The sequence below is a fragment of the Equus przewalskii genome, chromosome 17, assembly GCF_037783145.1.
Source record: "Equus przewalskii isolate Varuska chromosome 17, EquPr2, whole genome shotgun sequence".
NCBI classification, from domain to species: domain Eukaryota; kingdom Metazoa; phylum Chordata; class Mammalia; order Perissodactyla; family Equidae; genus Equus; species Equus przewalskii.
In genome coordinates this window covers 35,425,506-35,440,416 of record NC_091847.1, presented here as the reverse complement: position 1 = coordinate 35,440,416, position 14,911 = coordinate 35,425,506, and the positions used below count along the sequence as shown (strand labels likewise).

The 14,911-nt window shown below is 34.1% G+C and overlaps 1 protein-coding gene across 8 annotated transcripts in view; it reads right to left on the bottom strand.

Moving 5' to 3' along the window:
- GALNT13 (polypeptide N-acetylgalactosaminyltransferase 13) overlaps positions 1 to 14,911 on the bottom strand; it is a 472,802-nt gene that overhangs the window by 47,372 nt on the left and 410,519 nt on the right. For all 8 annotated transcript variants that reach the window (XM_070579812.1, XM_070579811.1, XM_070579819.1 and 5 more), the window contains one exon: positions 6,827 to 6,966. In XM_070579812.1, coding sequence (XP_070435913.1) covers positions 6,827 to 6,966 — 140 coding nt within the window. The remainder of the gene's footprint in view (positions 1 to 6,826; positions 6,967 to 14,911) is intronic.

The following is a 14,911-nucleotide window of genomic DNA, read 5'->3' as shown; positions in this document are numbered from 1 at the left end:
GGCATCAAAAATCATCTTAAAAAAATAAGAGGGACACATCATCTGGATAGAGACAATATCTGAAAGGTTTATGTCACTAGGTCTATGATATCCAGATTAAAAAAAAAAATCCATGCACACTTAGAAGGCAGCTTAGTGTACATCAGGTTGTTCTCCAGTCAGTTAGCCCAACACTGTTCTGCTATATTTTCTTCCAAATATAAAAATGGCTACTGAGTGTACTGAAGGTTCTCAACAAGCAGATCTTAAGGCACATTACAAGATATTGGCATACAGGAAAGTTCTAACTATGCATCTTATATTTTGAGATTCAAAGGATGATCAGATTTAGGATGATTTTTAAATCAGAAGACTTCTAAGAACACCCTGGGACCTCAGTCAAATATATACTCCCAAAGAATGTTTTTAAGCAAAGAAGTGAAATTTCAGGAAGGACCCCCAATCTTGTCACTGGTACCATATTACCTGACAACACCTATTGCTTAGTCATGCTATTAAGAAAAATCTAGGCAACCAACCACTGAAGAACTTCATGCATTAGAAATTCCTTACAGAGTGTGTTCTATGACTTGTGTCAACATAAGTAGAGCACACTGGCAGTTCTCAGATCTGGAAAATTGTTTTGACTCATTCTTTTTGTTATAGTATAGCTTTGAATATATGGCGTAGGGCCAACATAGTTTTAACTTTAATTGCTGTCTGTTTTGAGATTTCTTTGTTCATACATAATCTTTTACTACTTGAAAATAATTTTCAATGATATAAACTTGAGAATATTTTTCCCACTTGTGTTTTGATGTTTGAAATCAGCAAGCGTATTCTAAACATTTCTAATCACCAGCAGTATCATTGGTAATGTTCTTACCACTTACATAGTTTGCTCATTAGCTTTTGCTCCCTCTGCTGGATTGTGACAACAAGCAACAAGGGGAACTCCAATTCTAAAAGAGGCAAACACTCTCCCCATCCCTAAACCTTTGCATTTCAAAACTAATATGTAAAATCCATTCTAGAGATAAGAGTCTAAACTTAAACTATGTGGTGTTTTTTTTTTTGCTTTAATTACTTCAACACATGCTTATCCTTCAACTGCACATCCTTACTCATTATCATTATTTTACATGTGTGAATCTCACTTGGTTTCTCTTTACTTTGTAATGAAGGAAATAGGCACAATTGCAGTGAATTCCGCAGTTTAATGTTAACATTTCCATATGATAGTCGCTGTAGAAAATATGCATTTAAGAATATTTTCTCTTAACAAAATTGTGAATAATTCAGAAGGATGAGGGCAAAATCAAGTCCGAGCTGACTTTGCTTATGTAGACCTGGGTTTAGAATGCTCTGATTAATGACTGTGAGATTTAAAAATTTTGAGCATGTGATATCCTAACCGCCTTCCACAAAAAAGTAAAGAACATGGAAAATTGAACAATTTCATTTATTTTGGTGAATAACAAAAACAAACAACAAGAATCCTGGGAGAATTCAGTAAATGCCTACCTGGCACATAGTTTGTGGCAGCTGTTTGCGCCACTACCTATTTGAGTAATAAAATTAGAATTGGTTCTAGCCTAAATATCAGCAATGTGAAGTCAAAACATTTTTTCAGGTAATAAACTCGCTCATTTTGTTCACAGGTGGGTTACCTGGCCCAACAATCTTTCACATTAACAGCTGATGAACAGCAACATATTCTGTCTGTACATGTGCATATTCAGTTACCCTGAGATGAAAATTAGGTACTGGATCCCAAAGAGTTTTGGGGACATATACATGGGCCGTGAGAATGCCCTAATTTGTGTAAGTCATCTAAAATGAGGCTTTCTTACCGGTTATCCTGTAAAGGGTCAAGAAGACTGTGAATCTATAAATAGATCTCCTGATTACCAACCGAGAGGGTAAATCTCTAAGCATTTTAGCCTCTGCATTTGTCAGTAACTGATTTGACGCTTAATCCCTGCAGCCTAGCAGCTTCACAGATGTCTATTTTTAGTTACCTAAATTTACTCTTTAAAAATATTTAAGGAATACAATACCAGTATGTATAAGGACCTTAACTAGTTGCACAGGTTAAAGAATATAAGAGGAAAAAGAAGTGCTGAGGTCAAGCAAGCATACAAAATGCATAGACTAAAGTCTAAACATCTTCAAAGCAACACGCAAATGCAAATTTTAAGCCCCAAGAGTTAAGTCACTTGGCTCCAGAAATCCTCTTCTCCTTCTTCTGGCCCTCTGATATTCTTGTGTTCTATATAGCTCACAATTTTTTTTCCAAAATGCTGACCTCTCATAGGCCAAAAATTTGGAGCGAGGCATTATGACTTTAGAATGCCATTTTTCAATCTTTTACTTGAATTAGCCTTTATATTTACAAGATTAGAGCCTGGCATGCTAAATCTACATAAGCTAAAGGGCTAGTTAAGAGAGAATTTAATACTGCAAAGAGCTCAACTCCCTTATTCCAATACGATCTGCTTACCGAGTCTAAAACACACATACTTCATTAAGCTACTTAAAGGTTTTAGTTCAAAGCAATTGCACAGCATTTAACTTCCCATCGGAAATTGTGTGTAATTCATGGACTGGTTAAAGTAATATTTCAATTACCTGAGTAAAATGCAAACATATAAAAAATTAAGATACAATTGATATTAATAATTATACTAATGATTATTTTGTTGACAATATAGGATAATGAGAAACTGATTACCACATTTGCCTCTATCTTCCAATACAGCTAGGTAAGTTATAAAGAGAAATTTACAAGGAAATGTTTATATTCACCAATATACTGCAATATTAAATATATAGGCTTTGGAAAAGATTGAAACTTAAGGAAATTGTAGATTGTTAAATCCTAACATTTTCACTTAAAATTGAGGAGTACATATAAATATAATACAAAGAAATAATTTTGTTGTCTTGATAAGTAGCTTGGACACCTGATACCACTTTGAGGCTCCAAGTATTTGAGAGAAAGTACTTTCGTACATAAGGAAAGATAGCTTTTTACATTCTCAAATAATGATTAATGACAAGCAGTAAGAAAGAAAAAGCTTTAAATAAATGACTATTGTCCATTAACAGTTCATCCCAAACTCATAATCAAAATGTCTGCCTTAAATTATGTACACACAACTATACAAAAATTGAATTGGGAAGTAGTGCTTGGTGAATTTGTCCTCCTGTTTCCATGGAAACAGATGTTGTATTGCATCTCCTTAAGGCTGGTTTTAAAGTGGAAAACTACAGTACATTAATATCTCAGAAAGTTTAAAACAATATATCTCATAGATTTCTGAATTTATTGGGTTTTCGAAACAGCAGTTCATAGCATGCCTATATTATACTGCATGTAGGGTGCCTTTTATTTCCACTGAGTTTATTACCTGTTTGATTCTCTCTTGCCATCCCTCCCATCCCTCATTTCAGTAGAATGGCTCAAGAGTAAAAGTCTTTCCTTATTTGACTTCGCATCCTTAGCATATAATATAGGTTCCAGCTCAAGCTCTTATTTAATAAATGCATTTTGAATGAATAAAATATAGTAATATAAGCTATTTTCTCCTTATAGTTATAAGAAAAAGTGAGCTTTAGTGTCAGACTAACATGTATTTGAATCCTGACTTCAACAGCTAGCTATATGACCCATATGTCAATCACACAAACTTTCTACATGTCAGTTTCCATATTAAATTGGAGATAATAACAAAACTCAAGTCATGGAGCTGTTGTGATTCTTAAGCAATGTAACTGTTACAAAGCATCTAGCAGAATGTTTGACGTAGTAAGAAAGCAATAAATGGTAGCTAGAATAATTAAAATAATTACTGGTGTTGCTACTACTTCTTTCCAGACATTGTGCTAGATGCTTTTTATCTTCAATCATCCCTATACCCCTGTATTTCTATCTTCATTCTGTGGCAAGTAAGTATCAGAGAGGATACTGAGTGCCACTCAAGCTGTGAGGTCAGGATTTACACCCTCCTTGGCTTGACTCCAAAGCCTGGAGATTTTTCCAATACAACACGCTGCCTCTTCTGAATATGTTTCAGAAATCCACAAAGGTACAATCCCTCTCTTTAAAAGCTTTTCAAAATATTTCTATAAATTAAAATATGGCCACCTGATCCATTACAGAAGATAGCTAATTGAAAATCAGTAGGTTGTACAAAGGAACTGGCCCACACTATGCTTTTACTTTTTCAGGAAGTCAATAATTAGGTTTCTTTAATGTAGCACTGCAAATCATAAAATTGGATTTTTAACGTGGAAGTAAACATCCAGGTTCCATTTCAGAGCCTTGAGTAGTTCCCAGGAGTCACCCCAGTGGCCCCAGAGAATTTCCAAAAAGTCCTCTTTACTCAAATCTGTCTTGTTATAGGCCGTGGTCATACCTCCTTTTAGAAAAAGTAATCAATGTTTACTCATCAGCTGGGTTTTTTGCCAACAGTGGGAGAAATACGCTACCACATGTTAGAAAAACTCCCTTCTTCTCAGAGTACAGTCAGGTTCAGGATTGTTAAATTTTTCAATAAAGAAACTAGACACTTTCTTGGAGATCTTTAGTAGAACTAGATTATAATAACTAGCATGCAAACAGTGTTCAAGTTTAAAAGGCAGTCTCAGGAGCAGCCTAGTGGCGTAGTGGTTAAGTTCGTGCACTTCGCTTTGGTGGCCCAAGGTTCACAGGTTTGGCTCCCAGGAGTGGACCAAGCACCACTTGTCAAGCCACACTGTGGCGGCATCCCACATGAAATAGAGGAAGATTGGCACAGATGTTAGTTAAGTGACCATCTTCCTCAAGCAAAAAGAGGAAGATGGGCAGCAGATGTTAGCTCAGGGCCCATCTTCCTCACCAAAAAAAACCCCCAAAAACCAAAACACTCTCACATATTTTATGTATTGAATATAAATCCATGTGACATTAATGTTAACATGGGAATATCGTGTATTCAAAAACAACAGCAACAACACCACCCCCTACCAAGAAAAGGAAACAAAATTTTAAAAATAAAACCCTGAGGCACAAGACTATTAAGTGACTACAGTCACATACCTAGAAAGCGGTACATTCAGTGTTATTACACATGAACCTTTTCACTAAATTATTCAAATTAATGTTAAATATAGGTAAACTGAAAGATTCTATAAGAGATATTTACATGCCTAATGAGGAAGTGGAGATTTAGCAAATAGTGTATGGATATGACACAGAAAAACAGTCTTTAAAAACAATTCAGCTGGGGCTCCATTCAGTTTGAGTACGTTTTTCTTTAATTACTTTCTAGTTAATCATAAATTATGTTTATAGATTAAACTTACAGAGCAGATAAAGTTACAGATTTTCTTGGCAAACGAACCAAAAAAATATTATATTGAACTGTATAAATTTTCAGATATTTTATTATGGCCTACAAAAATGGCAGTTTCGATCTAAGAATAAACTTAATAGTTATTTTCCAAACGCATTATATTTTTGCTGTTGAAATGCTTTAATTGCAACCAATATTAAATTAGTTTTGATTCCCAAACCTAATCTCTATTAAGTGGGAAATTACCAATATGGAGCATATAATTCATAAGGGAATAATTCCTATTTTGAGCAATTGAATATATATTATGAATATATGTTTGTATAGTTAGGATGAAGCCAACTGTGCATTATCTAAAGATAATAGATATTTTGGAAAAGAATGATACAGATCAAAGGTTCTCAGTAGGCCCACAGGGTCAATACGATTTTAATAATAATACTACTATATTACCTGCAGTTTTCACTCTCACATCTTGTGAAGGTACAAGGAGTCTTCCAGAGGCTACATGTTGTGTGATATTATAGCAGACTGAATACTGACACAGATTTAAGAATCCAGCTGTCTTCTATTAGGCCAGACATTAATGCAACTTACAAAAATATTAATGATGCTAATCTTCTTACTATTTGATTTTGCTTTGGAAAATAAATTTATTTTTCAAAACTATGTCACTTATATTAACATGTAATGGATTATTATATTACTTTTAAGTTATCAGTTTTAACTTCAATAGAATAAATATTAATAGCTATAATCCATGTTTTTGGGTTTGTAGCTTTTGCTTAAAAGCTCTTTGGGGTTCACAATAAATTTCAAAAGTATAAGGGTCCATACAGCCAGCTCTGGTGGTCTCATGGTTAAGATTTGGCTCTCATTGCGAGGCCCAGGTTCATTTCCTGGTCAGGGAATCACACCACCGGTCTTTTGGTTGTCATACTGTGGCAGCTGCATGTTGTTGTAATGCTGAAGCTATGCCACCAGTATTTCAAACACCAACAGGGTCTCCCATGGTGGACAGGCTTCAGTGGAGCTTCCAGACTAAGACAGACTAGGAAGAAGGACTCGGCCACCCACCTCTGAAAAGACTGGCCATGACAACTCTGTGAATAGCAGCAGAGCACTGTCTGATAGAGCACTGGAAGGAGAGAGGATGGGGCAAAAAAGACTGAGCAGGGTTCTGCTCTGCTGTACGCAGGGGTGCTAGCAGTTGGAAGCAACTCAATGCCATCACCACCAACTAAAGGTCCATATAACCAGAAAGTTTCAGAATTGTTGGTATATAAACAAGGAAGTACTATTTATTCAGTCTTAAACTATTGCCTTACTTTTACAAATCCCAATGATAAAGACCTTTATGGTCCTTGTAATATATAAGAAGCCATTTAAAATAGATTTATTTAAAAACCCTTACAGCATTTTATTCATAACATAAAAAATATGGAGCTCCTTAGAAATTGCTCCATTTGCAAAATATATTTATAACAACCAAAATAAATAATTCATACCTCACCAAGTGAGTAATAACGTCTTGGGATCTGGGAGTCCGGATAGATGTTTTCAAGGTACCAAGAAAAGGGCTTACACTTCAGATTTTCTCTTAGTGATTTTCTGACCGACACATCTCCATAATCCACTTTGACAACACCTGGAAGTTTTCAGAGAAACACACAAATCAGTTTGTGCTATTTTTGTTTTAGCACTGTTTCAATCTGTTTACTTTGTTATCAGTCTTTTTCTCTATAATTATAGTTCCATCAAATTCAATTGCACATTCAGCTGCTACTACACTGATTTTCTTACTACCATCCAATTAGTACATTAAACAGATGTAAAAAACAGTTCTTCCATTGGTTATGACTTTTCAAAGGCAAATATTTATCACCAAGTACTTATTTTTCTTGGGTTGAATAATTAACCAAGTAAGTGTAAATTGGTATTGATTTAGCATCTCATAATCAAAGCTTAACTGAACTGTATGATAATGTGGTTCTTTCTCTTTAAGAAAAATTTCAATAGCGCCAATGTTTATTAATGCTTATATTTTCCATACAGTGTCATTTATTCACCATCTGTAGATTTCATGAGAAATTTATATAAATATGATCCTCACAATGGACGGCACTTTTGTTCTAACTTTCCTTTTTCTTGTTGAACTTTTATTCTATCTAGGTTTACCATAGATCTGATTTTTTTGTTGACATTTTTTCCTGTTCTTTTTTATAAGTTAGCATAAGCCACCTCAAATCCTTAGATGAGTAAACTGGTAAATAAATAAGCATGAAGAAATTAACATAATCAATTGGAATATACTCACGTGTATATTAAAATTGCTTAATTTTATTTCATATAATAGAATATATGAAATTAAAATGAATATTTCCATTGAAGATCATAAAAGAATGTTTTCTGGTTGTGGATTAAAAAACTGATTTGTTTTTCTTTTTTTTATTAAAGATTGCCACCTGAGATAACATCTGTTGCCAGTCTTTTTTTTTTTCTTCTTCTCCCCAAAGCCCTCCAGTACATAGCTGTATATTCTAGTTGTAGGTCCTTCTGGTTCTGCTATGTGGAACACCACCTCAGCATAGCCTGATGAGTGGTGCTAGGTCAGCACCCAGGATCTGAATGGGCGAAACCCTGGGCCGCTGAAGTGGAGCGATTGAACTTCACCACTCGGCCATGGCGCTGGCCCTACCACTGATTTTTATATAAAATGATATCATGGTGACATGATTTGCTCATTATTATCAATATTTCAAATTATATTTGACTGAAATGACTAAATAACTGTGATAAGATTGCAATTATTTCTTAGAGTATTTTGAAAAGATCTCTGTTTAATGTGTTTCTTTCAGACTGGTAAGCAACCAGACTTTGGCACAGAAAAGAAAATGACCCAGCTTTTAGTATATTCTATCCCAACCATGCAGCAAAGCCAACCGATCATTCTGTAAAATAGGAAACAATTGTTAAGACAACCTAAATATCTGCAACTAATGCCATTATTTGGGTAACTATCTTCAAAAGTGGCAACACTCTTGAAGGTCATCACCAGCTAGTTCGCCCCTCCTCCCACTGTCTCTTCAGAATTTTTGTTTTTTCAAAATTAAATGCCCTAGTGTTGTTAGAAAGCATTCTGATGCTATTTAAGCGGCCAAACCATTTCCCTCTAAAATAAAATATTGATTTTTCTTGCTGATGTGTGTAGAGAAAACAACAAGATCTTTAGTCTTTTTAAAGAGAGAAATATTTACTTTCAAAATAATTCTATCCAGAACTTCCGATCTGGGGTGCAACCTTCAAAAGAAGAGGCTCGAAAACATTTACAAAATAGATCACTAAAAGAATTTCTCTTTGTGTTAACTGCTATAGCAATTGAAATGGTCTAATTGAAAGTCTTCAAAATCATATAAAAAGATGACGTTGGGTCCAAGAAGAAAAGGCACTGTGGTTTCAGAGGACTTAGTTCAATAGTCAGTTTTACTGTTCCAGTTTCATTTGTGAGGTGGGTTCTTCACACACGCCAAGGTCATTCCCAATTTCTGTTTGGATTGGTTTTGCTCTGGATCTTATGAGAGTTGTCTTTCACTTTGTCAGAGTCTCTGCTCAAGCTTCATTCCTCAGGTTCATTTTCACCTTCCTGTAGAAAGTGATCCCTCCCTCCCGTCATCCTGGGTCATGCTCTATCCCTCTATCCTGCTTAATTGTTCTCCAGGGCACCTATTAGTACTTGATATTATATTATAGATTAATTTGCTCATTGTCTCCCTAACAAAAATTTTGGACAAATTATTTATTCTCTTGAAGCCTAAGGTATCCTATTTAATAATATCTTGTAAGATGTTGTAAATACTAAATAATGTCTGAAAAAGCATAAAGTCCATGGTATATAATAATTGTTGAATACATATTGAATATTGTAATGGATATCTGTTGTTTTTGCATGCCCAGCATCCATTCTGTCTTCTGATAAGAGAGTTCAAGTTTTCTTTTGGCAACTAACTCTCCCCCACTTTTGGTTTGCATGGTTTGGGGACGCCACTCTTCTACCCACCTTTCCAGCTCCAATTGCGGCAGAGACTAAGGCATATCACCCAGAAATCTTGTTAAAATGCAGATTCTGATTCAGTTGGTCTGGAGTGAGGCCTGAGAGTCTGCATATCTAACAAACTCCCAAGGGATGCTGCTGTTGTTCAGGCCAAATCCTGAGTAAGCCCAAGACAATCAGAGCCTTCCATTTCTCAACCTTACACCCAACCCATTGTAATGATTGGCTCAGGAATGGGTATGGGAACCAGCCAGCCTAATAAAAGTATACTGAGAATTTTGCTAGGACTATTAAGAAGTTGAAGCTCTATTTCGTCTGGAATTGCTAGCTATAATATGATTTAAGCCCAGAACTTCTGGGGTTACCATATAGAGAATGCCTAAGTCAGTGATGCCAATACAGGAGTAAGGTAAATAAACAGATGGAAAGAGAAAGAGAAAAAGACAAAGATAGAGAACAGAGGGCAAGCCAAGATGAATCCAACAGATTTTTACTGTGTTGCAACTATATACAAGGCATGTTTTCTAGGCACCTGGGATATATCAATGAACAAAACAAAAGTATTTTCCTCTAGGGAGTTTACATTATGTGTGTATTGCATTATACATTATTATTTTTTTCAAAGGCAACTTACAAGAGTTGCAAGTTTTAAGGTAAGTCTTTCCATGAGACTTGCACAAACGCTGGAAAAGCTTTGACAGGGATAAAGATTCATAATGAGCTAGAAAAAAAGAGTATTTTAATTAACTCCAGGTTTGCAGGTTTGATTAATAGGTAAATGATAACACTTATGGGTTGTTCTACTTTATTTAATAACGTCTCCTTTATTCATCATTTTTAAATCTATTTCATGGTAGTATTAAATTAATATATGTGGAGCAATCATGTTTTAAATTCTTAAATAGGTAATAGATAGAAGACCATCATAGTCTCAGTCAAGTTCTTCCCCTAGTAGATGCCTAACAAGCCTAATGGTTCTTATTCCCTATAATCAAAGCACCTGATGACAGAATAGCCTGATTATAGGCTAAAGCCTAGAGTTTTATGTATAAGAATATATACTGTAGCATATCTTAAAGTGGAGAAAAGGGGAAATAATTCAATAAGGGAATGCTTAAGTAAATCAATGGTATATCCAATTGACAAAATATAATTCATACATTGAAACAATTACGTCTATAAGAATATGGAAAAATGTTTATAAATAAAAATATAAAGAATTTTTATTATATTGTCATTATAAGTAAGTAAAATGAAAACATATGGGATAACAAAACTGAGAAAAATAAAACAGCACATTCCATTTGGTACTAAAAAAATAAAGAGAGAGAGAACTAAAAAAATCTCCTATTTTTTCCTTAAGTACAACAATTAAAACTATGAAACTAATCATAAAGATTTTTATATACAATGATATATTAATATACTTGCATATTATAGTTGAGTGGTATACATAGATTCAGCTAAGAATTTTTTTGGTAATATTTTAAAATTTTCATATAAACAGGAAATCATCTTCTCTGTTATTTACTTGAATAATTGTCACCAGGAGTTTTAAGAATAAGGATCTGCATTTCTTTCTCCTCAAAAGTAAGAAAATAAAAAGATCAATCATTTTTAAGCCAACTAGGGACTACCGTATTCTGAGTATAAAAATACTATATTGTGTCAGAGGTTTAGCAGATTACTTGGAATAATTTTTTTAGTTTAAAATTACTCTTTTAATCTACTCTTTTCATTTTACCCATTCTTGATAGGCACCCAAATTACCCAGCCTCATCACTGCTCATTAGGAAGTCACTGCATAGAACTATATTAACAGGCTGATGGCCCATACCAGCTAATAATACATAGTGATTATCTGTTGAATTTGTCATTTACTATTATTACTGCAATTTTATTTGAATGGAATAAAAATGAGAAAATGAATTATACAAAGATCATAGGTTCAGCTGAGAGCTATGTCACACAGAAGAAGTAAATATTATACAACATCTCAATTTATTTGTCTGTCTGATCTCCATAGTCAAAAGTGTGGGCCAGCCCCGTGGCCTAGTGGTTAAGTTCAGTGTGCTCTGCTTTGGTGGCCTGGGTTCAGATCCTGGGTGTGGACCTATAGCATTCATCAGTGGCCATCCTATGGCAGTGACCCACATGCAAAATTAAGGAAGATTAGCACAGATGTTTGCTCAGGGCAAATCTTCCCTAAGCCAAAAAAAAAAAAAAGAGGAAGATTGGCAATGGATGTTAGCTCAGGGCAAAATCTTCTTCAGGAAAAAAAAAGTTTGGCCAGGTCTTGACGTAAAATTTTCTAGGTAATTGCATCAAATTTCAGTTCAATATTTGACAATGAACACCTCATATTCAACTGCTTTGTTCCAGATCAGTGAGAATATGAGAAGTAAGAAAAGTGAATCTTTGCAATAGCCTTTTAAAATAAAGGTCAATTTGATATCAGTTGAGGTAAATGGACTGTAACATCTACAATCTCTGGGAAAAATTTCTAAGTAAGGACCTTTAAAGCAATGTTTACCATCCTTCAGAAGCTAGAGCAGCCAGGGTACGTAGTGAACTGCTCCCTAATTCACATACTTTATGGAAAATGCAAAGGAGATACTGAACCAATGGAAATACTACTGATCTACCTGTATGCACGTTGTTTTGTTCTGTTTGTTATTCCCCAGTAAAGAAGGATTTATATACAATCTATATATTCATCTTTTTGGAACTTCTTACATTTACTTAAGAAATATGTATTCATTGCAGACAATTCTAAAACATAGGTAAGTATGAACAGTAAAATAAAAATCACCTGTAATATAACTATATTTACATTATGGTAATGGTTTTTCTAGAAGTCTATTTATGTATAAATATATAGGTACAACTTTTCTTGCAAAAATTGATTCATACTGTAATATACATTTGCGACTTGCTTTTTTCCTAAAACAGTACATCGTGAACATTTGTCAGGTCAGTTAAACTCTTTTGTAACTTTGTATTTACTGACTCTGTGGCATTCTATTTTACAAGTTGGTAATAACTTATTTAACCAGTTCCCTATAGTTGGGCATTCAAGTTGTTTCTAATTTTGGATTTCAAAATCAACGAACATCTTTGTACTTTTTATTATGTATGTCCTTGATTATTTTATTAAGACAATTTCTAGAAGCAATGTATTTTGATAAATTATATGCTGATTTCATGAGTTTTAAAAATACATATCTATTATTAACCTGCTCTTCAGAAAGGTTGTTCAAGTTTACATACCCTCCAATGGTATAAACCAATTTCTCTTCCAGAACACTATTTTAATTTATTCTTGAATTTACCACTTTTTGTTATAGGGAGAAAAATGGTATCTCATTATTATTTAAAACTGATTACTAGTGATGATAATTCTCCTATTGGTCTTGCTATTTCTTCTTTTATAAATTGTCTATTCTTTTCCTATTCCCAGTTCTCTGTTGAAGTGCTCACTTTTTGATTTATAAGCATTCTTTTTTTTTGAGGAGGAGGATTATCCCTGAGCTAACATACGCTGTCAATCCTCCTCTTTTTGCTGAGGTAGATTGGCCTTAAGCTAACATCCGTGCCCATCTTCCTCTATTTTGTGTGTGGGACGCCTGCTACAGCATGGCTTGATAAGCTGTATGTAGGTCTGTGCCCAGGATCCGAACTGGCAAACCCTAGGCCGCTGAAGCAGAGAGCATGAACTTAACTGCTACACCACAGTGCTGGCCCCATTTATAAGCATTCTTGATACAAGTATATTGGGGATACGTGTTGCAAACATTTAAATTTTTAAGTGCTTATTTTTGCAATACAAAAAAATGCTAAAAATCTTTTCTGTTGTGTTTTCTGCTCTTCATATTATGCTTAGAAAGGGCTTCACTATCCTAAGATATAAAAAACGTCCAACTATATATCTTCAATTCTGAAGTTTTTTCACTTCATATATTTTTCATTTAAGTCATTAATCATCAGAAATTTAGTTTAGTATGTCTCCAACCATGTTTCCTTTTTGGCTTTTGTTTCTTTGTACATATAACATACATTTTTTAAATGAGTCACTTGTTTTTGTTTCAGTTTGTTTTAATTAAGGGCACTAGTCAGCTCTCTAATATATCTTATTGCTTGTAGGCCAACCACTTTTATAATCTAAGTTTTATCTAGGATCAACTTAGTATAATCTATAGCTGTATATTTAGACGATATTATTTTGAGTTGTTTGAAATCTAAATGAGGACTTGCCTTATGTTATTGCTTTTCACTGAGGGTAAATTTTAAAAAGATAGTTACTCAAAACTTGTTATTGTACCAGCATTATGAATATGTGGACGTCTTTAAGTATTTCATGATATAATTTTGTTTTGTTTTGTTTTTAATAAGAAATCTCAGAAGCAATTTCTTTTATGGATTCAGAAACAGGAGAAACTGTGTTTTTCCCTAGCAACTGATTTATTTTTATCTTATTACACTCCTAAGTTTATAGCTGATAAGGTATCCTTCTATATTCTATCCTGTGTATCATATGAATTTATAATTTAGAAAGCTGTCTCCAACCATTTTTTGAGGAGGACAAGCATTCTTCCATCCCTCCATGGCATGGTAAGGTCTCAGAAGTACTGGAACAACAGATAGCATATTATTTAAGGGGCTTCATGTTCTCAACTCCACAATAAACACTTTTGTCTATACTTTCTCATTAAATCTCTGTAACAACACTATGTACTATTGTTGTATTGTGTTTGTTTTAAACAAGAAAGAATTGAGACTTTAAATTAAACATTAAACTTTCTCAAGCTTATTTACAAAATAGCAAGAGGATTAGAAGTCACTCACATCCATCTAACATCAAAGTCCAGGCTCTTGCCTATTCTATTAGAATAGGATCAAAAAATTGGAGAAACTTTGAAAAACCTATACAGAGATATCTTTCCCTGGGTGGTGGTACAAAACTTGATAATTAGCTTTCCTTGAAGGATAGGATCCAGTTGGCAAATTCTCCCTGTTCTGACAGACCAATGTGATCCAAGATCCTGGACAAACTTGAATTCATAGAAATAAATGATCAGTAATGACATAATTGGGAGTTATTCTATTGATTTGACAATTAAATACAAGCCAGAGATTTCAGTGTGCAATTGACTGACCCACCAAAAAATTTCCATAAAATGCTTCACAAATTGTGTCCTACCCATCACAAGTTCTGCAGGATGCTAGATATAACTGTTTCTTCAGTTCTATGACACATATTATATTATTATACCATCTCTGAAATAGTGATATGTATTTCGTAATCAGTGGCATCTTACAATTGCTCCTGGGGAGAAGACAATTGCATTGTAGCTGTCACTGCTTGAGTATGTGCAAATGTGGTTTTCTTTTGTGGAATAACTAGCCAGTTGCAGTTTCAGTAACTAATGTATGAACATTTAAAATCAATGGGCATTTAAACATATCCTGATTATTGTCTGAAAAACTATCCTTTGATACTTCTGGTAAAATCAGGAAAATACCAAGATGAAAATTTGCTGAA